Below are 27,145 nucleotides of genomic sequence, written 5' to 3'. Positions count from 1 at the left end.
CTTTTTAGGCTGTCCATGGACATAATATGAAAGGAATCATCATATACTTTCTTTTTTCCTATACATACCTACATTAATCACAATGGCATTTGTTTTGATACTGACGGTTTTAAAAAAGCTTTTTCCTTATTTCCTAATTTGCATATGTATATGCTCATCCACAGTATAATTTGTGACGTCTGTCGGTCCGTTTCATTTGTGAATGCTAAACAGCGATAAAATAAAATATGTTAAAACAAGTACAAAGAGTTATACGCATAATTTTTACGACCTCGTGCCTATCCCACAATACTCTGATGCCCATCCCTGAAAATTTGCCCCCAAAAATAAAATAAATAAACAACATTAACACGAACATTCAAAGCTAGAGAACATCAAGAGCCCAGAAGTAAAATGTCTAACTTGATTATATCTCCAGAATCCACTAAAACATAATTATTTCAATACATATTTAGCCAATCAGTTTTACATAATTAATATAGGTCTTTTCTACTACCAGAACAATTTGTCTTTGTTCAATCCAGAGGTCGTCACAGTAATCTATCTACACAATACTCATAAATTTTTCCTTGTGTCGACGGTGGACTTGGTTTATGTTCTTCCCATGTGGTTCAGAGGACGTCAACAGAGCCTCAAAGTAACTATACGTCTGCTAATAAAGCCACCGGACATTTCAACAAACGTTCCTAATTTATCTTTGCTCAAGCGGACCTCAAACGAAAGCAATTTCCCTTTAGGTTTCTTTTACATACATTTCTGTGACACAGATTAAGACCCATTTGATGTATTCGTTACGTTTTCTATAAATGTAGAGAAAAAATTACCTAAAATGTTATCAAAATATATTCTTAACTAGCGGACGCGCGCAGCTTCGCTTGCGTATTTAGGGGTGAATTCTAATAAACCACGAAACATGTGTTCAATGAAATATTTTTAAGTCCAAATTTCAAATTTTATAAAAATCGGTGGCGTTTTAAAGATTTTTCCAAATAAACTTTCGACGACGAAAGTCAAAAAATCTTTCGAATTCTAGAAAACCATGAAACACGTGTTCCATTAAATACTTTCAAGAGTCTGAATTTCCAATTTTATTAAAATCGGTGCCGATTGAAAAAAAATTCCATACTAACTTTCAACCCATATTTCACCCTTTTACGGTTAAAATTTTTCAAAATCCCTTCTTAGTGGATGTCCAGATTACGAAAGTAAATATCTGTCCAAATTCCACGTTTCTACTATCAGTGGTTACGGCTGTGCGTGCGTCTTACCTCAGTCAGTGAGGACAAGTCCTTTTATATATATAGATTATACATATCATACATGTTTCATCACGACTATGCAAAAAATACAACACTAAAATATCGTTGCATTATAACTAAAGCTCATATCAAGATATCAAATAGAAGAGTACTTATTATATAAAAATAATAATATGATATCTATGTGAACAGTCATTTTGTCATTTATTAATAGATTCATCACAAATGTGTATAAACAGTCTTTAATAGAAAAGGATCACAAGTCAAAAAAAATCAGCTTTACGCTGTATCCAGAGGAAACCTAGTGTTAAAACACTCCGTTGCCCACTTTCCGCTGAATTTTTCGGGGCATTGTATGTTGAGTTTCAGAGCTTACCGTCGGGCTTTTGCCTTGTCCACAAGATAAAGCTATATAATAGATTAATTTATCATAAATTGAACTTATTTTTTCTTTGCAGTGACCAAATTCATCCGCATCGGAATAGCAGACAAGAATGACAACCCGCCGTATTTCGACAAGGAGCTGTACGAGGCGGAAGTCGACGAAAATGAAGATATTCAACACACTGTTCTTACGGTCACCGCCAAAGATCACGACGAATGTACGTATCTAGTTATTATATTATATCTCATATTGTTTTATTATGCCGTTCTATAAAAGTTTAAAATAAAATAAATTACTGCAATCTCCATGTAATTTATGTAAAATTATATCTCATGATAAAAACACCGAGAATTCAAGATTTTGGATACTCCTATATAAGTTGACCTCATGTCTATAGAATCTATTATATTAAATACGGTTCAGCTTTGAATGGACAAATGCGAGACACAAGCGCAGGTCCGCTGCTCCCAGCCCCATCGCCGGCCGCAAGCCGAGGTTCGAGTCCCGCAGGGGACCCCTTTGCCGCCGTCATCGCAGGCATATCCACCTGATGTCGCTGTTAAGGCTGATAGGATTAAACTCATGTCCGAAAAAAATCAGGCCGGCTGCCATTACGTATGCAGTACAATGTTAATAGGTATTTTAGAAATACGGCGATTATCATTCCATAAAGGAGTGTTTGTTGTAACAACGCAGTCATTTTTAAAAAAATGTTTTCCAAGGGGAATAAAGTTATTTATGTTAAATTTCATATAGTTATTTACAGGATACCAAAAAAATTTTAAAATCTGTCTTTTCGTTTGTCCGGACTAATCTCCAGACCATCTGAACTGATTGTTATGGGACTAACATAAAAAGATAGAGGGTTTGTGGTAGACATATAGGTCATTTTTTATCCCGGAATCCCCGCGAGATCGAAATTTACTCGGGAAAATCTGCGTTTGCGGTGCACGCGTAGGGTTAATAGAAATAGCTAAATATTTTTTTTAAATACTATAATTTTTACTAGCAATTTGAAAAATCCCTAAAGACTTAATATTTAGTACGTAGCAGTATATTAGATAATCATACTAAAATAATTAATATTTTTTTCTTAAATACACTTAAATAATGTAGAATAAAACTAGAAATAGAAAATAGAAACATTATAGACTAGACTAAAGCCTACCTGTGGCTTAGATGATTATCATATCTGATATACATATATCCCTATGTGTGAATATAATATTATTTAAAATTATATAGTTAAATGTTCTTCAGAAATTCAAAAGATGAAACTTTGATCTATTAAAAAATATTTTCATATATACAATCATTAAGAATCCTCCAACTTTAAAATTTACAACTGATTGTTATATAACACAACACTTCCATTAAATTCTCACTGACATTGTAACAATGCATGTGCGTTTGCCCACAAAGGCTGGTCCGACGCGAGTGTAGATCTACACAAAATTGCCTAGATCGCTTTGAAGAACAGCTCGCTACAAAATGTACTTGTAATATTTCCTACCCGCTATAGACCGCGCCTTTGTATGTAGAATTAATTTACAAATTTCTATTAAAAACTCTTTTTTTTGTATTCATGTAATATTTTATATTTATTTGTTTAGTGTAAAAGTAGTTGATAAAATATGTAAGCAATTAATTTCGTTTAATTTTTTGCTATATTCTTTCGTTCTTTGCTTTCTTATCTATAGTCAACTTTGATATTTCCAGTTAAGTAACTGATATTAAAGGGTGGGAGTACCATTCAATCTAAACGAAGTGAATTATTGAAAAGCGTCATAAAATGAAGTCATTAAACAGTAAGTTCGACTAACTTCAAAGGTTGGTTGGAATGTCTTTGGAACTTGTAGTAATAAAAAATCATTGTTATTCCCCTAACTTAAAGCATCTCTTAAGTAAGTCTTTAAAGTAACGAGACATCAAAATATTATACAAAATTACGACGTAATAAAAATAATATTTTGTATAAAATTATTAAACATAATTAGTGATTATATAAACGGGATTATATAAACAACTTTTGTATTTCTGTTGCGCTTTGCTGAAATTCTTTTGAAATTAATTACAAATAGTAAGGAAGGAAGGTAACACTATTAAAAACCTAATTCTACATATATAAAAAATATAATTATTAAATATTATAATTTTTTTTATAAATGCTTATTTCTAGAAACATCATAATTTATCAGATTTTCTTAAGGTTGACATACATATTACACTGAGAGAATTAGGGTCACGCTAGTGACTTCCTCGCTCTAAATATATGTCACTGAAACGATATCCGCCTCGTAACTTGAATAAAATACTTTATGTTTAAAATATACATTTTTCACTGTTAAGCCATAGCTTTATATTTTAAAAATAAATTTGGATTGGAGGATTTAAATTAACATTTGTAAGGAGTTTTATATAAAATACCTACACGTTCGTCTGTAAATCTATTGGAATTTAGCAAAATCAATATATGGTATGAATGTCGTTGACTAAATGTCATCAGGCTGGCAGGAGAGCTAGTTTAGCATGTTCCAACTAACAAACTTTCACATGGGCTGTGTACATATATGTTCGATCAAATACGTACACTATATACTATACCTCTTTAGTAAATTGCAATAGAAACATGTTGACTATGTTTGGTCGATGCCTGTTGCTTAGGAATTTGTAAGCGGTATATGAATTTATTGTTATATCGCTTTAAAAAACACTATGCTATATATTATGTCGATTTTAGGTACAAAAAAATTAGTTAGAAAATTGTATAATATAATAAATAACTATCTAGATGAAATGAACAACAGTTTCAATAGCTTTTCTAAGTTTCTTACAAATACTGTAGTCTTATTTCCTCGTGGGATCCATTCTGAAAAGCATCGGCGAAATTGGGAGTATAATAAAATTTTCTGTTACTACCTCATAAATATTTCGAGGTCGTTGATATCCGATCGTTTGTTTTCAACAAATGTGTAATGAATTTTGATCAAATAACCGTAGTTAGGTACGTTTTTTATCTCTCTGTATGAGTGATTGCTACACTACGAAAGTTTTTGATTACATTAAATTTTCATATCATTTTATGTATGGTTTTTTTTTTATTTAAATGTCTACGATAACGTAAAACAATACTTTATTGCAAGCTTCGGTCATATATAATTATGATATAACATTTGATAACTAAATGAAAGTAGTTTTTGTTAGAGAAGATTACAATAAATAGTACTTTCCTTTTAGTTTCTTGACATCAACAGCTTTAAATCAATACGTCGAAACGACGAAAGATTCAAGATCGCGATTGAGTCATGAAAGTATCCACTGATTAGTTCCCGAGTTTAAAAGTTGTTCGCTGCTATGGATTTATTTGTCTTCAATTCTAAAACTCTTCTTAACGTTCTTTTAGAGAATGTTTTAACTTTATATAAAAATCTGATATTTATATTCTCTAATTATTAAAATAAATATAGTTACCGTCCCAAAAATACACAATTGATAAACCTTATTTATGTAGCTGTTACGAAAAATAGCATTTACGAAATGTAATTTGTACAGTCCTTAAATCGTTAAAAACATAATAGAAAAAAAGATTGTGGACATAGTACCAGATGTAACCAATGTTCCCTTTTTTGACCCAACATTTTATAATACTTGTGTTTATGCATAAATACCTACTTGTATATATATTTTATTTTGTCTGAATTTTTTACTTTAGTATCTTCTAAAACAAGCTTTCTTTATAATTTTAACGATATATGTTTTTACATTTATAAATTTTGCAAATATAATTTGTGTTTCGCCTTGAAATATTGCAAAGAATTTTGTACGAAACTTCTAAAAGTGCTTTCCACGAATTTCGAATAGTACGTACTTCAAGTGACTTTTATTTCTACCTTTTACTGTGTCTAAAAATAATGCTTACCGACCGTCCTAAGATCTCTTTAAAACTTCTTAATTTTTTTATCATTGTCGTCAGCAAGTTTTACAAAGATTTTTGTCTACGAACCAATTAAGTAAGAACCAAGTAAGTAGTTTGATTTGTTTATCAGCAAAAAGCATCTATTAAAAAATAACAAAAATTTTAAGTTAGAACAAAAGTAATAATATATTTAAGGGTATAAATGTTTTAAAATATTTTCTTTATATTTAATAGCGCTTCTAAAAGAAACATTTCGTAGAAACCTATGTAATTATCCCGAGACCTTTCTACTACGTAATGCTTATAATAGTCCCAAAACCTAGTTCTAATTTTCTGTTAACAACACCGAACGTCCTAATAAATTATTTTAATGTCGTTTTCAACAACTTAATAACAGATAATTACAAATAGTACGTATAAAATTTTATTAGATTTTCAGTAAAAAGCAACTTATGTATTAATGAAAGTTTTTATAAATTTCTTAACACTATTCTCGAGTAGAGCATAAATTCGCTTCAAAAGTAAGTTCTAACAATAAATCACCATTATGAGCGCAACTTACTTAACGAGATAGAGAAAAATATAACTAAATATAAAAGTGGCATGACAGATTTGCAGCATACTTCACTGCCACGTGATGGCGATGTTGGCTATTTGTTTTAAATTAAACTAAACAATTTAAACAATGCTAGTAGTTCTCTTGTTAAACTATTAAACTCTTCCCCAAACTTTGTAAAGATGCTTATGTCACTCGCGCCGTTTAACAGAAGGTACTTCCAAAACTACTTACTTTGTTCGTCTTAGAGAATTTTAGAAAGGTATATTTCTCCTATAGTACACTTATTTTTTTTTTGTAGTTAGTTATATTTTTTATAGCTTCACGCTGTATCCTGCACCTGTCAGTGTTAGTGTTAATACACTCCATTCTTCATTTTCGGCTGAATTTTGGAGGCATTACGTATTGTGGTGGTGTCGAAATGAAAAAACGCATAATCTGTTAAATTCAAGCAGTGATTCATTAATAATTAAAAATGAATTCATTATTAATTAAAAGTGAGGTGGTGCAGGGGTACAACGGTGTCACTGTAACGTGGCAGTTGTGGCTTCGATCTCCACTCGTGGGAATGAATTATTATTAATTGATATTCTTCGCTCTAGCAATAAGGCAGCAGCCCGGCGTTAAGTTCTGCCACTCAATACACAATACCTCGAGAAATGATTATTATGTATTGTAAACATAATGAAATTAAATCATTAATTTATGTCGATCATTCAGTTAAATGTATCAAGTACCTGCTAATTAATTAATACTAAAAATTTAGTTTTAAAAGACTATAAATTACCTTAATGTGGGTCTTGAATAACAGATACCTGTTAAATAATTCCCTCTGCCTTTAAGTGTTACATTGAAGCTCGATTTAAAAAGAGCTCGGGGTATAACTACCAGTACTGTCGAAACAGGTATACTCGTACTTTGTTCCACGAAACCCGTACACCTGGACCACACCACCTTATTACGTTGGCACAAGGACTATAGTTGCATAGTACGAATACATTGTACATCATTAGTATACGCCATTAAGCTAACGAATTAAGAAAAGTATTTATGTATATGTATATATATGTATGTAAGCAATGAGAAGTACTAAATTGACTAGAACCATGTTCTTCGTCATTTACGAACGTGGGGGACTAAACGTTAATTACTGCCATCCAGATGTTTGTAAAATGTTTTGCGTAAAAAGAAAATGTCATGGCAATCAGTGAAATTCGCTAACAAATAAACAAATATATGAAAATAGTAGCCTTAGGAGTTTTGTAAAATACAATACTTCTGAAAAATATCGGTTGATGTCATCTTGACATCTTAGGAGCATCTTAGGAGGATCTTGTACATGTTTTAAGTTTTATTCTCACTTTTTTATTCAAGTCTATAAACCAACTCATATATTTTAAATTGGAGTAGAAAATAAATGTGATAAGTGCGGTGATACGCTGCGACGTGGGAAAGAAGAATCCTAATATAATTAGTGGAATATAATGATAGTTAAATAAAGTTTAGGTAATAAAATCTCAATCTACCTCATGAATAGTCTTAATCTAAAAATCATATACCAAATAAATAATCTTAATTGAAATCTTAAAAGAAATAAAAATACGTTTTACTGCAATAAGTGAAACAAAAGCGTTTCTATTTCATATTCTCTATTCTATCTGACTTTTCTCCAATAACATTTATAAAGGACTCTTTCCCAATAAAGTTGAAAAGCTCCTAAAATAAAGTTCGTCTGTAAGTAGAGCACATAAAGCTATTGAAAGCACATATGTATAAGCAGCAAATAGAAGACAATGAGCGAGACGAGATTCACAGTAGCAACTAAGAAACAAAACTAGTCACACGAAACGTCTTGGCCAAAGTAACATGAATGATTCTGCATACAATACTGTTCCACTCCATTATCTGGGAAAAGCTGGCGATGAGCACCGAGATATGTTTATTTATAATAGAGCTTCTACTATTGACATAGAAAATCTTATATAAGTGACCTATAGAAATCTTCGGCAATATTTTACAAGAGAACACAATAAAATAATTATAACTATTTAAAAATATAATAGAGGTCTTAGTAGACTTATTAGTAGTTTGACATAATTAATATGTTTTATAGAATAAAAAGAAGATATATTAAAAAATCTATGAGACTGTGCATAGTGAAACATTGCATATATGTCTTATACACATACTGTATATATAAGAAGATTAAACCACTTATGAAATCATTACATTAGCTCATGAATGTGCATGTACATTCATATACACATAGTACGTACGTATGTACATATATATATATATGTAAGTAATTTATTACCATATAATATACACTTTATGTCTATTGGCGTATCCGGACGCCTAATTGAATTAATGAGATTATCTATCTATACGCGTATACTTAGATCGAGTAATTCCAAATCGAGACCACTCATGTGACTCTTCACCGTTAATTGCGTCAGGACGACCTGTCGCCCGACCGGCTGAAGGATTGTCTCGCTAATGCGCCACGACATGTGATCAACGCCCGCTCTGCCCAAAAGAGCTACTTAATGAAAAACTGTAATTTATGATCATTGAATATAGAATACAAATTAAATTCATAACTTTGAAATTTTTTTTGAAATATTTACGACATAAAAAGGTTGGCGGGGAATGGATGGGTCCGAAGAGTTGAGGATCGAGTGTGGTGGTGAGAATTCGGGGAAGGCCTATATCCAGCAGTGGACAAAAGATGTCTGTTGATGATAATGAGGCTGATGAATTATTTATGATTGTTTAAATGTATAAAATATATATGATTTTCCTTTGTTATTAAATATTTGTTATTAGCAAGCGCCCACATGCTCTTATCCATTTTTTTTGCTTTTAATATAGATAAATATAATTTTCTAACGGGTAATCCGTTCACTATTCCTTTCCTCATTTCTGGTTTATATATTCTTATGTATATTTTAAAACAGCTTAGAACCTATGTCTTATTTTATTTCTATACTTCCCATAAAAGAACATTATCTAGTTCATAACACTAAGAACCAATAGGATTGCATTAGTATTACCCACCTACAAGCTCACACATGAGATACTACGTACATACATCCACAGTAATCTTTATTCTATATCTGAACAGGTAGTGCTTACGATCCAATAATTTTCCTTCAAGTCCTTAGTTTTTTCAAGATCTGAAGAATGGGCACTGATTTATTGATGATGTTGGTCAAACGTTCCTTCCAAATTATAAAGACCCTTTTCGAGCGTACCGTGAGTACGATCCACCCTGTGTCGACGACTTAGGTACGTAAGTGTAGTCAGCAAGAAGTTAGGAATTACAGAAAAATTGTTAGACGCAATAGAATGGAAAACATTCGTAAATACAAATACCTTATACGTTATTTAACTATAAACGATCTTTTTTGTAATTTTATGGCTCAATTATAAAATATATTTATGGTAATTCGTGTACTGCACACGCCTATATTAAACATGTAACTCAAATTTAAATATAAATTATGCATTAATCTGTTAACTTTAACATATTGTATTTTATATTCTATAATATTCAACGTACACTAAGTTTATTGAAATGCCAGAAGTACAGGTAACGTTATTGATTATAATTAACGTCAATAAAAGCTCGTTTCCACCGTTGCGTTGTCCAATATATCTGTTGATATTAATGATTTGCAAATGATTTACAATTACTTAGATATGTACTGTTTTTTTTAAACACAATCTAATGAAAGTAGGAACATAAAAAATACATATAAATATAAAAATAAATATTTATTTGCGGACTTTTATTCCAATCGCGTTTGACCATAGGGGCACGGCTAAGGTTTTCCGCCTCTAATGAAGGAGACTGATCGTGTTATTCCACCAAGTAAGTGCACGAGGCCCTTTGACAGTTGACAAATCAAGTTACAATTTTCTTGCAGACTGTTAGCGGCGTTCAATGTTTTATTCTGAGTATTAAACTTAGCTTTTTCGCTCCCGACTTCAGCTTTCTACGATCTTAATGGCCTTAGTTATTCAGTAAACTTCTGTGATTAACTTATGGAGAAACATTTAGGTAAAAGTGAGCCTATTATTTAGCAACTTCATTAGATTTCTGTCTTTATACGAGTATAAGGTTTTTTAATATTAATAATGTAAGTACGGTACGCCTCCATGTTTGGTATTTAAAATTTAATATTAATTATATGTATTATTGTAACGAAATAATACACATTAAAATGGATTAAGCCTGGCGACCACAAATAGGCACGATCGCGCTTACATTTGGCAACTGGCGCTAAATGCAGATTTAATTTAACCTAATTAGCACATAAACAGGGATTCTATTATACTGATTATAAACAATTTGTCATTCTTACTGTATTCAACGGTATTATAATCTATGCATCTATACATATAAATAAAATTTAAGTGTCTGTCTGTGATTACAAATCCAATGGACTATGTTTCAAGTGCATATGGATAGTTATTTACACGTTAGTAAAACACAAATAAACATTTCTTGTACGTCTGGTTGTCTTTCTGTTTTTCTGGGCTAATTTCCAGAACAGCTAAAGTAACTTTTATGAGAATTCACTGGAAGATAGGGGAGGTTGTGGATTGATATATTATAGGCTACTTTTTATCGTTAAATTATACATAGGTATATTTCAGGCCGGCGAAGCCGCAGGCGGATCGCTAGTCTTATTTATAGAATTAAAATATATATTTATATACCTATTATTACATGATTTCCCACATGACAGGGTAACACTGGCTGATATTTAGCGCTAAGTCCTTCTCTTAAACATATTTGTTTTTTTTTTTCAAATTGTATACGGAAATAATAAATTTAAATAAGTCTTCAATTCCTACGAAAATGCACTGTCTCTAGCTCTCCTTGCGAATACTCAAATAAAATATCTTGTAAGATAAAACATATAATATGCTATAAACAAATAAGTGCTAGAATGAAGGCCGCGCTTTTGGAAGCATTGGGTATGAATTTTGTATGATTGTGGGTGGAAGTGAATAAATGTGAGCTGCCCAAGACCGAGATGGTTGGTGCTCTATAAGAGTTTTACGTTCAGTAGTAAACAAATATAACCTAAAAAATAAATAAATAAATGTCTGCTTAGTTCTCATATATGAAATTTAACTTTTATTTAGTTTTTTCATTATAACATGTTATATTATTTTGTCACTTATATCAGTGACAACGTAATATAACGTGGCACAAAAATGTAAACACGTAATATAAGGAAAGCTTTATGACACCCTGCCATTTACATTATGAAGCTATTAACGTGAAAATATGTGGAAAAACCTCATAACGTCAGATCTTGATAATATATATATTCGTAGCAAAATATTTACAGGTTCAATTTTGCATTACATTGTAAGCTTAGTAGAGCTTCATAGTATTGCTGAAAAATATATGGATAAATAGAAGTGAGATGCCCGTCGTGGCGCAGGAAGTGTGTGACTGTAAATGCGACTGGTTGTGGGTTCGATCCTCATTCGAGGAAATAAAATATTTATTAAAGGTTGAGTTACGCCACTCATCACGCAATGCCTCCAGTATTCGGCGGAAAAAAGGGGTAATGAGCCTGTGGTGTGCGGGATACGGCGTGAAGTTGATTAGGAATAGTTCATCACTCCCTCACTAGTATCGCCGAGGTTAGCTAGTGTTGATTAATGTCAACTATACGAAAGTTCTAAATTATTCACATTACACTTTCACAGTTTTGCTCACTTGCCAAATGTTCCGCTTATCGACAAGGCTGTGGCAGTCAAGTTGGTCGCATTCAAAGTTAACTAGTACAAGCTACGAGCTCAGTGTGGTTTTTGCTCGCCTCGCAAATAGCTACCATGAAAACATTATTCAAAGGAAAATATGAATATTTATTTTACCGAGATAGTTTGCTTGTCTGCAGAGCATGTAATATTTAATATTTTACTTCAATTTGAAGTAAATAATAAACATCAGTTTGCTTTAATACCTCGCTGTTTTATTGGTATACAGTGCGCATAATAATATTGGAAAAAGTCAGCTTTTGTTGCTTAAGCGGAGTTAAGTAACTGACTGTACAATTACACACAATATTCCATTATCGCTACATTTATTCTTAACTCTATGTATGTCCACCTTCCAACAGCGGCAAGGTGGACTCAATTATGAACTATAATATTATAAAGCTCGATAAATAGCCCTTTAAAAGAAAATCTCATTCTAGAGTATCATAGGCATCGCTTTTTGCCCAATAAATTCAATGATGGAACTGTAGTCTTATTAATACTTAATCTGGATTATCCCTAAAGCAATCATACATGAGACAACAAGGTTATTAGAGGAGTCCTCCACGCTGTTCGATTTCTGAGAAGGTACTTACGCGTCTATGATATATGTAAGTACATATACTCTGGAGACACGAGAGTAAATTTGTTCATGAGTATATATGTAATTGATATACCTACATACATATTTCGCTTATCAAATAATGCGATGCTTTAATCTTAATGAAGGATGTCTGAGTTTTAATGATATTATAAGGTAAATGGGGAAATTTCTTTAACAATTAATAATAAATTATATACCATCAACATTTAACAATTAATAATAAATATATACCATCATGACATAAAGCACACCATGGTTTTAGGCTCAAGATCTAATAGGACGAATGTGTATGTTAAAATGATTTTTTTCTCTGAAACAAAGAGTAGCAATTGCTTCCGCCATTTAACTCTGTCGTTTAAACAGAAAACTAAAAACGATTGTACATCTATATATTACATATCCTTATATCCTGTAATCATATGGAAATAAAAGGAAAATTATTAGACTACATAAGAGGAGGTTCCATGAAAAATATTAAGTCGGTAATATTGGGGATTTACTTTCTGAGGACGGAGTACCATATAAATTATAATATTTGTGTCTCAGCGAGTATTCATGTCGCGTACGGAAGTTTCTTGCGAGCAGTTGCAAAAGTATCCCACAAAAGAGGAACGGTGTCGAGTCGCACATAAGATGTTCTCTTAGCAGTGTGGCTTGAAGTTTCGGATCTTTATAATTAGTACAACCAATATTATGCTTACTTTTACCCTAAAGTTCAGGACAGCCTTCGTGGTATTTCATAGATAGTTTAAATAATAATTTTCAAATGATAACAACTTACTGTCCGCTCACACACACTACATATTTTAACCCGGGATTACCAACGGTCAGTTAAATGAGTAACTCGCTTATTACTATCCCGGACTTAATATGGATTTCCATTCGTATTTTAATTGTAACAGCAGTAAATCCGGCCATCCCGGCCATGCCCGCTGCAAATTCAGAGTTTAATAGCCATGGGACAGCTTTACATTTTAATGATTAATGCGAGTCCTATATTTATTATTCAAAAGGACATAGTTTCTCGCTTCTCATTTTAGTAAGCGGAATTTAAACGATATTTATTCAGTAAGCTAAAATATTTCGGATAAAATTTAATTGCAGTTAGTTTAAAATATATTTAGTATATTTAATGTAAATGTATTACTAAATATATTTCACGAAAATTTTTTGCATTATTGCAAGTCAAATATGCATATGGAGTATTTTAATAGATTAGTTTTTCGAAACAAGCGACCTAAATTTAGATAGCACCACTAATGAAAAAATATTGATAGGTAGGTACTCTCGCTTGGAAAATAGTGCAAATATTTTGTAAATCTGTCAAATAAAATGAGTTTTTGAACATACTGTATAACAAATTCACTTTTATATCGTGAGTTTTTGATCTTTGAAAATAATTCCATTTAAATCACGAAATTCTCGTGAAATACAACTTGAAAATATTGTACTGAACAATTAATCAAAATTAAATGTATAAAAGACATTCAAAGAAAGCAACATTGTCATACAATTACCGTCACTTCCAGCACGTCTTTTCTTCAAGATTTATGTCGTTGCAATAAAATCTCCTCGTTTGAATAAACATCTCTTACAGCTGTGACAAATTACTGGGGCTTGCCGCCAAAAGCCAACGAACATTAGCCGATATAATTCTTTTCAACAGTGTCGGGTGGGTTTAACTTGCTAATTATTCATATCTCGCTGAGAAATTCCCTAATCTCTTCTGTTTAAAGATACGAAAATAATTTGACCCCCTACATAATCTAACTAATTTTAATTATTTGTATGCTTAGATTTTCAAATTTCTCAAGATGTAACAAGAGGAAAATTTAATTTTCTCAAAATTTAAGTAGGCTCATAATTATTCGCAATAACATTTGAGTCGAAGTAATTATGTTGTATTTGAGATAATCGTTGCAAAATTGAAAACGTGTAATATATTACATTTTTCAACATATCTTTATAAAACACTTATATACGACATGTTCATCTCAAACGAATAAATCGAAGTACGTCTAACAAAAACTAATTAAACCGAACATTGGCATGTGTAGCCTCGAGGAGTAATACTGGGAGAGGGCGAGGACGGCCGCCGGCAACAGACCGACTGTTAAAAAACAGCTTTAATTAAAGCAATGAGATCCTTCAACCTGATTTTAATTGAAAGCTCATTGCCGTAAGTTGTGCTCTCTTTATGCGCACTAAAAATGATGATACCTCGCGAGGGAAAGCTTCTTTTGATAAAAAATATTTATTTATTTACTGTTATTTTTGCTGCATGAATATTTTCGATATTTGCATTGTTCTTCATTTATTGTTCGCTATTTATGCAAAATCCTTTATATATTTTCATACTCGCTTTCCGGCCTATTTTTTATTTTAACATTTTTGCATATCATAAAGCTGGTATTAGGTATACTTATATTGAAGTAAATTTTGAGATAATGGACTTTTACTTTTCTAGTTACTTTTATTTTTTTATAACTTTTAGCTAAAACTACAAGGAATCCATTACGTGATTCTTAAAAGAAATCTTGAAGTAGAACAGAAAAATAAGGAAGGCAGACCTCAAAAGATTGTAAGAAAGGGATTGTGTTCGTCCTATATATTTACTTTGTATTTGAAATGGAGGATTCTTTCTGTATATTTGGAAGTGATTATACTGTATTAACGTAGTGAAAATCAATAATTTTGAAATATAACATCGTCACAGTCGTTATATTTTTTTCAACACGGAATGCCTCAAGAATGCGGCGGAAAGTGGAAAACTGTCCTGGCACTAGGTTCCCAGGTTCCCTCTGCCAGGACCCAGTTATGTGGGGCACACCGTAAGGCTAAAAAAATATATTTATATTATATTTATAAACACAAATATTCTTTTTATAAATAATTAGAAAAAGAAACTAAAGACATCATTATTACTGTAATAATATTTTTACTTTATTATTCTGTTTTGTTTTATTACGACTACAGTAAAACATCTTTTAAAAAACTTAATTCTTAATTAAAATTACTTTAGTTTCAAATCTTCTTTAGACGAAGAATCTTAATATAAATAACATAGGAAACAAGAGCTTTTAATATCATTTTCTTTTTGTTTTTTGCCCTAAGAAATCCTTTCTCTTATAAATATTTGTTGTAGATCAGTGCTGTCATTTGTAAGAATAAATTTAGGTGAATTATATTCGAGATTATGAGAACTCGGAAAGAGAATTATTTATTTATTATTCCATATATAGCAGAGTAGGCAGAGGGAACCTGATAACCTAGTGGGACCTACACTCAATTCCCATTAAGACAATTCCATTCCGCACTTTCCGCCAAATTCTGGAGGAATTGCCTCATTACCACAAAGCGAGAAGATGAAAATGTTAAATATTTCATTTCCTTGATGGAGAATCGAACTTACAACCTGTTGCATTTACAGCCGCATTGTTTTGCCCTTGCGCTACGACTGACCACAATTCAAGTGATGATAAGTGAAACTTGCATTAATAGACAGAAAGATTCAGGAGGAAGTTTTTTATAATACATGGATATTATTAAAGTGTAGTCCAGAAAACAGGGCGAAGCGGAAAATTCATTCATGAAACATATATATTTTTATTTTTTTAACTTATATAATAATAAAAGCTCAATATATTATTAACGTAATGAAAAAGTTATTGGTTTTCACTGGAACAAGCCGACACGGTCTGCGTAGCACCGGTGACGGGCGAGCGGTACTCTGATATTATTCCGGCCCGGGGACCGCCCATGCATATTCATCCGTTCGATCCACAGGCGCGTATTCATTTGCATCCTGATCCGACAAGGGCTTTGCTATCGTTGGCCATTTTTGTTTCTCTTACTCTTACCAGAAAATTAGGAGGAGATTTAAAATCATAGTAAGCGTAGTCCCTTACAATATATATAACAAAGGAATCAATGTAATCCGTTTAGATGCCGATGACAAAAATTGTATACACTTACATGTAAAACCAATTTAGTTTATATTATGAGAGAGGTATAAGAATAATAAATTATATTTTATGTTGACAATACGAAACCTTACGTTCAGTTTATTGCTTTAAATTTATTTTTACATATACAAATATTTCTCTATAAAATAATAGATATTCATCGTAGGAAGAAATATAATTCGAAAAAATCCAATAATAATTTTAATATGCCACATGTACCTAGTGGTTACCTAAATAATTAACCCCGAAAATTCTATCCAAGACATTGCTTTGAGCCAGTCGTTTGGCGCACGTGTGGAATATTGCCTTCTTTCGTCTCATTTATTTCGTTATCTCCTATATGTAACCACGCATGCTTAGGTCACCAGCCCATTTCCAATATTACGAGGCAAGAATTCGTCACTAAAAATTCCATTGACGTTATCATTTCGAGACCCAGGCCACATATTTTGTGACAAAATAGATAAATCGGTGGTACAAACAATGATAAAATAACTTTCGTGAAGTATTAGTACCTACCTTTTAAGAAAACTTTATACGTCTTTAAGACAAAATATAAAATTTTTGAAACTTTTTTTTAAAGTTACTTAAAAGTTACACAATAATTAAGATATACATTTTTATATTGACACGTACATATCATACATATATAATGAAAGCATTTTCTGCAAAAAAAAAACTTTAAACAGCTATGTAACAAATATTTCTAGAAATAAATGGAATTTATCTAGTACTGCCATATTTTTCGAAATAAAAAAAAGAAGTCATATTTTCTAATGATTCTGAAACTTTTGAATATACTCGTTATTTGCTTCGCTTATTACGAAACCAATATAACTTGAAAGTTACTGTGTCACAAAGTTAGATTTTTCATTTAAGTCTTTTGTGTGTATTTGAGAATAATAAAGGGAAACCGGCGAATGTTACCCTTTTATAAGTAAAATGCCTTTGATTCTTTCCGCGCACATGTAGCAGGAATGGAGTCAAATTATGATTTAATAACGAGCGCGGTGCACGAACACTTGGGGTGACGCCGGCAAGAATGTCTAATATAATATTCTTACTGAAATCAGAACCAAAATACGTGACTATTTCCGGAATTGAAGTTTTAGTATCATAAAAGCCAATATCGGACAGTTGTCGGGAAGTTTTTTCGTCCGCAATGCGATGCCAATGCAAACAATGGAGATAGGTCAATCGTATTGAATTCTTGTTGTTTGTTGGAACCCTAGAAGAGATGTTTTGTACTTGTAATATTTTATTTTTAATCAGTTATAGTATTCACATTCTTCTTCTTCTTCTTCCTGGCATTAATCCCGGCTATTACCAAGGTCTGCCTTCCTACTCAACCTACACCACTTTGCACGATCTTTTGCGTCCTCGGTGGTTATAGTAATCACATTGTCAGTGCTAAAAATCACGAAGTTTGTATCGATGATAAACTCCTTATATGTATATGTAATAAGGAAATAAATTTGTGTAATATAATATTGAATTTGAAATCCTATACAGACACGAAGTAACTTCAATTCATGGCCATTTCTAAAAGCTATTTTAGCCATTAATACCCTTCTATTAATTTAAATTAAAAAAAACTCTTTTTATATACCAAATTCTTTAAATCTGAATAAATAAATATATCTTATAATACCTTCAATAACAATCTTCAAATGACTTATGATATTTACTGAATTTGTTACAAATGTATTATTATTTTGTATTTTACAAGATATTTCCACTTGAGTTGAATGTTTAGACACTTATCCAACCTCGGCACAACCTTGCTGGGTGTGACGTAGCAACAACTTCCCCCGTATACTTAAACGTCAGGTAGCTACTATATTCAAGAACATGCTTTGGAAATAACAATTTAATTATTTATTAAGTACCTACAAAGATAAACAATTATAATCGTCACTCATTACACTGATTAAATATTTTTATATATAACTAGCGGACGCGCGCAGCTTCGCTTGCGTAATTAGGGGTGAATTCTAATAAACCACGAAAAATGTGTTCAATGAAATATTTTTAAGAGTCTAATTTTCAAATTTTACAAAAATCGGTGGCGATTTAAGGATTTTTCCATACAAACTTTCAACCCCTTATTTGCACCCTTAGGGGGTGAATTCTAGAAAACCATGAAACACATGTTCAATTAAATATTTTTAAGAGTCTAAATTTAAAAAAATTATAATAATCAGTGGCGTTTTAAAGGTTTTTCCATACAAACTTTCAACCCCTTATTTGCACCCTTAGGAGAAGAATTCTAGAAAACCATAAAACATGTGTTCAATTAAATACTTTTAAGAGTCTGAATTTCAAATTTTATAAAAATTGGTGCCGATTTAAAAAAAAATCTATACAAACTTTCAACCCGTTATTTGCACCCTTAGGGGGAGAATTCTAGAAAACGATGAAACACGTTTTCAATTAAATACTTTTAAAAATCTAAATTTCAAATTTTATAAAAATCGGTGCCGATTTAATTTTTTTTCCATACAAACTTTGAACTCCTATTTCACCCCTTTAGTGTTAAAATTTTTCAAAATCCCTTCTTAGTGGATGTCCAGATTACGAAAGTAAACATCTGTCCAAATTTCACGTTTCTACCATCAGCGGTTACGGCTGTGCGTGCGTCTTACCTCAGTCAGTGAGGACAAGTCCTTTTATATATATAGATTAACGTTAAAAAAATAACGATTTTGCCCTATTAATTTATATTTCTTTCAGTAGAAATAACCAATAAGAAAACAGTAATAATAGACAAAAGAAAAAAAAAGGTTTATTAAACGTTCGTATACGTATAAAGGAGCTATGTCAGTAACATTTATTATCACACATGTTGTACAAAGCCAGCTATTATTTAATTTCATTTCAGCAAAGTTTAAATGAACACAGTGGTTAGTTCGGAGATAATTAGTTTTGTATCTACTGTATTTTTATACATGAAAACGTTTTCTGTATTTCGTTTGTTTTTAATTCTACTAATATTATAAATGTAAAAGTTTGTGAGTATGGTTGTTTATTTCACTTTTACGCAAAAACTACTGAATTGATTTAGGTGAAACTTTACAGTGATGTAGCATATACATTACAATAACACAGGCTATAATTTATATAAAGATTTTGTAAGATTTGTCTATAATATAACAATAAGTTGGCGAAATGTTTCGAAGTGAAGAATTACTTTACTTATTTCTTATTTATAAGAAAAAAACACTCCTTTGTAAGGGATAGAATTGTAATCTCTTCGTAATATAAAAATAAAGAATAACGTGCACTCTGCTATAGCAGTGTTACTTAGCACCCCATTAAGGTGGCTTAATGGCCAACGTCCAAACCGTTACATTTTTCTTCTAACTTTTACGTGGCTTCTTACAACTTCATTAATAAATTTGTAATGATTTAAATAAAAACTTTTTATAACTTTGTAATATTCAACGCTTTTAATATTATTTATTATAACGTTCAGCCTTACAATCAGGTTTAAACTAGAGCTTACTAAATATTTCGCAACGTAATTTAAGTACATTTTTTCCCCACACATAGCAGGATAGGTAAGATAGGTAGAGGGAACCTAGGCCTCGTTACCAGACCGAGGAAAAGAATATATTAAATATTTCATGCCCACTAGTGGTAATGGATCCCACAACCCTCGCTTTTACAGTTACACACTGCGCCAATACGGTCTGATCAATTGTTATAAGATACAAAAATGTAGTAATCGTCTTTGTTATATTTGACTATAGTGGATTTGAGTTTCGAATAACAAAGTTTTGAATATTATTAATTAAGCGTATATCAGGTTCATGAATGGAAAGTGGAGAAAGTAACGATTATAAAATGAAAATGAGAATTTTCAGAATATTTTCTCATTCTTCACCGTGAGGTACGAGGAAAATGATAATACAATTATTACAATAAGTAGCTATGTTCATTATACAAGAATATTAATACAAATTTTTACTTCCATAATACTTACCGTAAAGTAAACGAAACTATATAAATGAAGCTTATTAGAGAACTACTACGAATTTCTTTGAGTGGCCGTTTTTGCTTGAAAACTAACAGAAACTAATTAATTGGTATCATAACTACGCTGTGCATTCAGTCCAGTGCGCCCAAAATCCAATACGGGCTTGAGTGTTTCAAACTCCATATATTATGTATGGAATGTAATTATGTAATCAAAACTGTACGACTACTAGTGTGATATTAGTTTCGGATATCGAAATTATTTTATCTTCTAAGAAATACGTGCTATAAATTATATTTTATTTAAATATTTATTTGCTTTTTTAAAGTACAAACCTGTTGTTCTTTTTTTTGAATTCAGTGAGTAAATCACGTATTGATATAAAAAAAATGTTCTTGGACACAGTAAATGTTCACATTATGCCTTTTATTTCATTTAATAAAATAACGGTATCGGTGACGGTCTGACGGTAACGATCGTTGAGTCCTTTCTAATAATATCAGTATACAAAGGTAGATATGTAATCTAACCATTCTTAATAAAATGAAAAAGGTATGAACCTATTATTTTTTTTCACGTACCTACTTGTGTATTTTATACTAATAAATAAAAAACAGTATATATCTCGTTCAGACCATTCTAAGTAGTTTTTAATGAAATACTCAAAATAATATGAATATTATATATATATTTTTAGATTTTGCTATGTTATAAAGTAATTTATGTCCAAAATTACCAAAATTTGTATTCAACGTATATAATTGCAAACTCTACTCAGCACGTTGACCTTTTGATCAAGTTTGCGAGTTGTTAATTAGGTCGACTAACCAAACGTAGTATATCGTAAACATCAAACTATTAATACTTTAACTCTGATGCGAATCCTAAAAGGGTAATGAAATGAGGCGTAAACACTTCCATAATATTTTAATATTCCAGTCCCAGATATTCATTTTAACTGAAAGCCGTTGTGACATCAACTTTAATATTACTCGATGCAAAAAAAAGAGGAGAATTAAAAGTAATCGTATTATAAAGGGACTTTATTTGATATGAACTGACATCACAGTCGATTGAGTTCGATCCCGCGTTTATTTTAATTAACTTTATATTTAAACTAACTATTACTTCGTTTTACCAATATGAACAAGTTATGCAATTAAATTCGATGTAATAAATTTTATTAGCTTCACGCTGTATCCCGCATATAGTAGAGTAGGCAGAGGGAACCTAATGTTAAGACACTCTATTTCCCATTAAAAATATTATTAAATAATAATTCATTTCCCCGAGTGGGTATCGAATCCACAACTGTAGGGCTTACAGTCACATGCTTGTGCCACTGCGCTACGGAGACCTCAACGTAAATTATTAAAAATCACAAAAAAAAACACAAGAAATCAAAGTATATTACGTATTCCAATTTAACCCTAACAAAAAAATATATAGGTAAGAATAATTTGTGTATACCTACTTTATCTATCTATATATATATATATATATTTTATCTATTTATATATATAATAGGTAGATACATATTACATATATTGTCACGAGTATTCGCAGTCCCAATGGAAACCTACATACCCGTAATTTACTCCCAATATTATTAGAAATTCCACCTTGCTGGTTTTATCGATAAAAAAAAGCTAAAGGGAAATTCACACACACAAAGAAATGTAAATTGGACAATTCAATTCGGAATGCGATATTTCCAAACAACATGGGTACTTACTTGCCTGAAGTATTATGGAATTATATATTTATATATACGATACGTGTGACTGTAAACGCGACGGTTGTCGGTTCGAACCCACTCGGTGGAATTTTCTTTTCCTAATCTGGTTGATAAAGTTTTTGTCATTGTTTGGAAATTTGGCTGAAAATAGAGAACGGAATGTCTTAACTCTAGGTTCTTTCTGGTTACCTTATTTGCGGGAAAAAGCGTGACGCTGCTTTTATTTTTTTGTGTACTGTGATAGTTTTACTATCTAAAATATTATACATACCTACATAGATATCCATGAATCTATCAGTCGACCTGTACCTTTACCGCCCCGTGCATTTATATTTTGTGTTTCCAAATATATCCAGGCTACCAGTAGCCATTTTCCTCACCTATCTCTTTTTTATTCTTTCGAGGGTCTCGATGAATAAATTTTATCAAAATTGATGAAAATTTTCTTTTATAGCTTTTGTGTAACGAATATTAAATGTGATTTAAATATATTTTGTGGAAATGACATAATTTAAACTATAAATTGTAGTTTAAATTATGTTAATGAATGATAAATTTAAGAGAGGAAAATTTTAAACAACATGTACGTAAATATAGCACGCGCAAAGCTAATAGAGTGATATTAAATTAGTATAGAAAATGCAACGTATTTAAATTAATAACAGTAAAATCATATTTGTCTGGTTTGCAACAAAGGTAGCTCTATAGTTTTAATGAGTCCATTGTGGCACAGTGGAACGGCTATTAGCTGTCAACGCGATGGTTCCAGTTCGCTATGCATCTAATCCAGGAGAAAAGCGGGGAACGAAGTGACGTAACATTAGATTCTCTATACCTTGCTGCCTGATAAAATCCAACCATCCAACCAATCAACTTACAATCAAAAAATATTTTCCTTCTAATCTCAATACGATTGAATACGAATCAATTCACGATGCCTCTAGAATTTAGCAGAAAGTGAGGAACGGAAGTGTCTTAACACAAGGTTCTCAGGTTCCCTCAACCTACCCGACCATGTGCGTGATAAAAAATGAAACTAAAAAAATTAAAGGTTTATGTTAATAAGAAACAGACAAAAGATTTGTTACTTTTCAAATAACAGCAATAAGTAGCTCATGCAGTTCCCTTCACGATATCGCGCACACAGTAACAAATGCACCGTTCACTAGTGAAAAATTTCCCCAAGAAATCCTCTCTCGCAATCTCCTGCATTTATTAAGTAAAGTGTTTAAAATGCAGTCGTAGTGCACTTTATGTAAAAAGCTACAATACTTTTATGTTTGGTCACGTAAACGGTGCAGTTAGGGAGGTTTCCGTCGCGAGGGAAAAATAATAAAAAATAACATTGTCATTCAATTTATGAGTGGCGCGTTGTCAGCATAAAACGATAATAATTTCGCCTTTGTCGTGGTGTTAAATAAAATCCATGAAATATCCTTTTGTATGGAAGACTGAGTATTGAAGTGTATTTTGTATCAGCATTATTGCACTCTGTTAATGTATTGACTATTTTTTGTATATCAAAAATTGTGTCAAAAGTAATGTTTTTTTAGCTTATTTATTTACTTAATAGTTAAAAACTAAATTAATTTCTAAACTGAATGTAATATTTGTAAAAATTCAAACTCTCACCTTCCTGCTGTATCCCGCAAGTAGCAGGATAGGTCGAGGAAACACTCCGCCTCCCACTTCCCGCTGAATTCTGGAGCGCATTGCGTGTTGAGTGGCGGAACCCAACACCGCGCTTTGCCTCGACACCAGAGAAAAGAAATGAAAATATTAAATATTTACCCCATGTTATCCCTGCCCCACGACCGGTCTCAAAATAAATAAAGAATGAAACGAAACAATCGGAACGTTGACTAAACGAATATTAAATTAGTATTGACTGAAGCAATCTAAATGTACTTATTAATGAATTATTATTTATAAGGTATTTTATTTCTCTGTCCTATATTATTTATTACGTACGTATTTCTATTTCTTATTGTTTTATGAGCTTTGTTTTGAAGTTTGTTTTGCTCATTTCTCTTTTGACTTTTTTCTTTGATATTCGTTATTGTTTTAGAACTCTATCGATGGAAATATAAAAAAGTATTTATTGTTATTACAGCAGTGAACAACAGAATGGGAACAATTGCAATTTTATTTTAATAAAAAAGACTCAGGAGTAATGAAGAAAGATATTTATTTTTGAATGTTATTTCTTAGTAAATATATGAATATTATGAATGCAAAAGTAGATCTGTTATGTATTTTAATACACTGGCGACTGTATCATACATTTGTAGTTACGACATACAGTTGCTGAATATTTCGAAGTTCAATTTTTTTATGATATTTGATTTTTAAATAATAAGACTAAAACAATAATATTATTCTCTAAAAAAGATATGCCAGTAAATATAGCAATATAAAAAGACTGTTGTACTATATTTACTGTTTTAATTATACTAACTTGTAAATAAATTAAACATTATATTTGCAGTGCACTACTATGTGATATTATTAGCAAAATTAAGTAAACAAACGCGTAGTTAGTAATTAGTTGAATATAGAGAGTGGGCACCGCTGTAATGGATCTCTGAATTATTAATTTATTGTCATCGGGAAAAAAATCACTAAACAAGATTTAAGCAAATTACAATATTATAATATATATTTATACAAATTATTAAATCTCATATCTAAAAAAAGTTTAGCAAACGAAGACCTTGTTTAATAAGAGATATTTTTTCCCAACCAACATGACGCATAAGGCCTTGTCATATTATCATAAACTAATTCTTCCACAACAATAATATAGCTGCCGATGATGCCGATATTCATGGCATATAGATAGGCAGAGGGAACCTAGTGTTAAGACACTATTCCCTATTTAAATGTATATCTTGTCTTATATATATATCTTGTCTTATATCCAACTTACATTTTAGTAAATATAGATCCTACAGATCCACAGTAAATCATCGAGATAGCCACAAATATCGAGCTAAAGGGATGGACAGCAAAATTCAGCATTCATATGTGCTGAATTTCACGGACCGGCTGTATCGGTTGGCACATAATTCGCGGATGAGCCTATGATTGTTTCCGCAGATTCGAGACTGATAGGCGTGAACGAGGCTAATGCCATATCTCTATTACTCATGGATAGCACGAAATTATACGTTCCACCTTTCTATGAATTTTAGCTAATATTATACTGTAGTAGGAATGTTCGAATGAATTATTAAGTCATTAAGACACTTCCGATCCCCATTTCCTGCCGAATTATGGAGATTTGCCTCGTTACCACAGCAAGTCGCTGGAGTGGGAATCGAACCCACGGCATGTCGAGTTTATAGTCGCACACTTGTGGCAGGAGCAGAAACACGACTGGCCTCGATGATCAAATACTTAAAGCAAGTAACTATACTACAATATACAATATAAAAAAGTCTTCCTCATATTCTTACATTCTCCCATAAATATAATATTTTTATACTAATTGGCCTACAATAAATACCGATTGTAATAATAATAATAATAAATTAAATAATATTTATTTACTTTAATAATTATATTCCCGGCACACTTAGTAAACTAATTTAATAGTCTTATTTCAATAAACGAATTTAATTACTATAAAATTTTATATGATACTGTTGTCGCGTAAATTTATTTAAAATTGAAAGCTCTTTTAGAATTCAAAATTATCCGAAAAAGGTACATTACTTTTGGAGAGGTGTTCCAATTCAATATAAATATTAATCGAATATTATCTTGTTTGCGTAGAGTACACACATTTACCAACAAAGCTGTGAATTATTCACAAAGCCCAGTTTCTGCATTCTTGTTACGCTCCACTCGGAATACATATATTTCCAATTGCTTATCCTACTTACATTTCGTTTGAGGTTAGCCTCTTACATCTTAAAAACATTTTCGTTTTCACGACACCATATATTTTGCTGCGCTATTATGGCCATAATATTTTTTCCTTAGTCTCTTCTTATTCGTGTATGAATTTTGCTGCAAATGTGTATCATCAGCCTATCGCCGTCCACTGCTGAACGTAGGCCTTCCTGATCAAGCGCCAACCATCCCGGTCTTGGGCTTCTCGCATCCTTCCACCTTCTTTAAATCGTTTGTCCATCGTGCTGCAGGTCGCCCTACACTACGCTTGCCTAAGCGCGGTCTCCACTCTAGCACGTATCAGCTCCATCGACCGTCGGTACGTCTGGAAACTTGGCCGGCCCAGTTCCACTTCAGCGTGCTGATTCTTCGTGCAATGTCAGTGACTTTGGTTCTCTGGCGAATCGCTTTATTGCGGATTCTATCTGCCAGGGAAACTCTGAGCATTGCGCGTTCCATCAAAATGTGTATAAAAATTAAATATTTCTTCTTTCCATATATTTTTACTAATAATTTAATCGGACGAGTAAACATGGAAACCTTTTAGTTTCCACTTAAGAGAACAAGCTCACTACGTAATTTATTTGCGCACACATAAAACGAGGGGACTTGAGCGTTTCATCAAAATGAAAAGGTAAACTGTCCTAAGGCAAGACGGCATAGTATGGGTAAGAAATGTGGGACATGAATAGATAAAAAGTAATCGTGCGTTTTCAGTAAAAGCTTGTGACGTAATGAGACCAGATCGGCACCGCGCGGTTCAATTGCAGCTTCGTCCTGCGTCTACCTCCGAGAATAGTCTGTTCACATAACAAAAGAATTTTAAAAAGACCAGGTTATTACCAAATTGATGATTGAGAACGCATTGGGAACTAAATGCTCGCACCAGTCTAGTTCGAATGTATCATTGTCACTAATAAATAAACGTCGAAAGACGTTCAAAAAATTTTAAATTGTAACTTTTTATTTTGAATAAAATTATCTAATTTTGACTTCGATTTCGACTTTCATTAAAACTAAAGTAAGGACAGGATCACTTGTCCAGTAATATTTAAACTTCCT

General features: G+C 31.7%; 1 protein-coding gene and 1 long non-coding RNA gene across 11 annotated transcripts in view; one reads left to right on the top strand and one right to left on the bottom strand.

Annotated features, from left to right (window-relative positions):
- LOC146541392 (uncharacterized) overlaps window positions 1-27,145 on the bottom strand; it is a 92,455-nt gene that overhangs the window by 11,088 nt on the left and 54,222 nt on the right. The window lies entirely within an intron of this gene.
- Window positions 1-27,145, top strand: part of CadN (neural cadherin) — a 240,619-nt gene that overhangs the window by 182,730 nt on the left and 30,744 nt on the right. For all 10 annotated transcript variants that reach the window (XM_085184994.1, XM_085184985.1, XM_085184951.1 and 7 more), the window contains one exon: window positions 1,718-1,861. In XM_085184994.1, the coding sequence (XP_085041120.1) occupies window positions 1,718-1,861 (144 nt within the window). The remainder of the gene's footprint in view (window positions 1-1,717; window positions 1,862-27,145) is intronic.

The sequence above is a fragment of the Heliconius melpomene genome, chromosome 1 (assembly GCF_056956725.1).
Source record: "Heliconius melpomene rosina isolate 202511_hmr_F chromosome 1, ASM5695672v1, whole genome shotgun sequence".
Lineage (NCBI taxonomy): Eukaryota > Metazoa > Arthropoda > Insecta > Lepidoptera > Nymphalidae > Heliconius > Heliconius melpomene.
The sequence above is the reverse complement of the archived record's forward strand: the minus strand, read 5'-3'. Positions and strand labels throughout refer to the sequence as shown.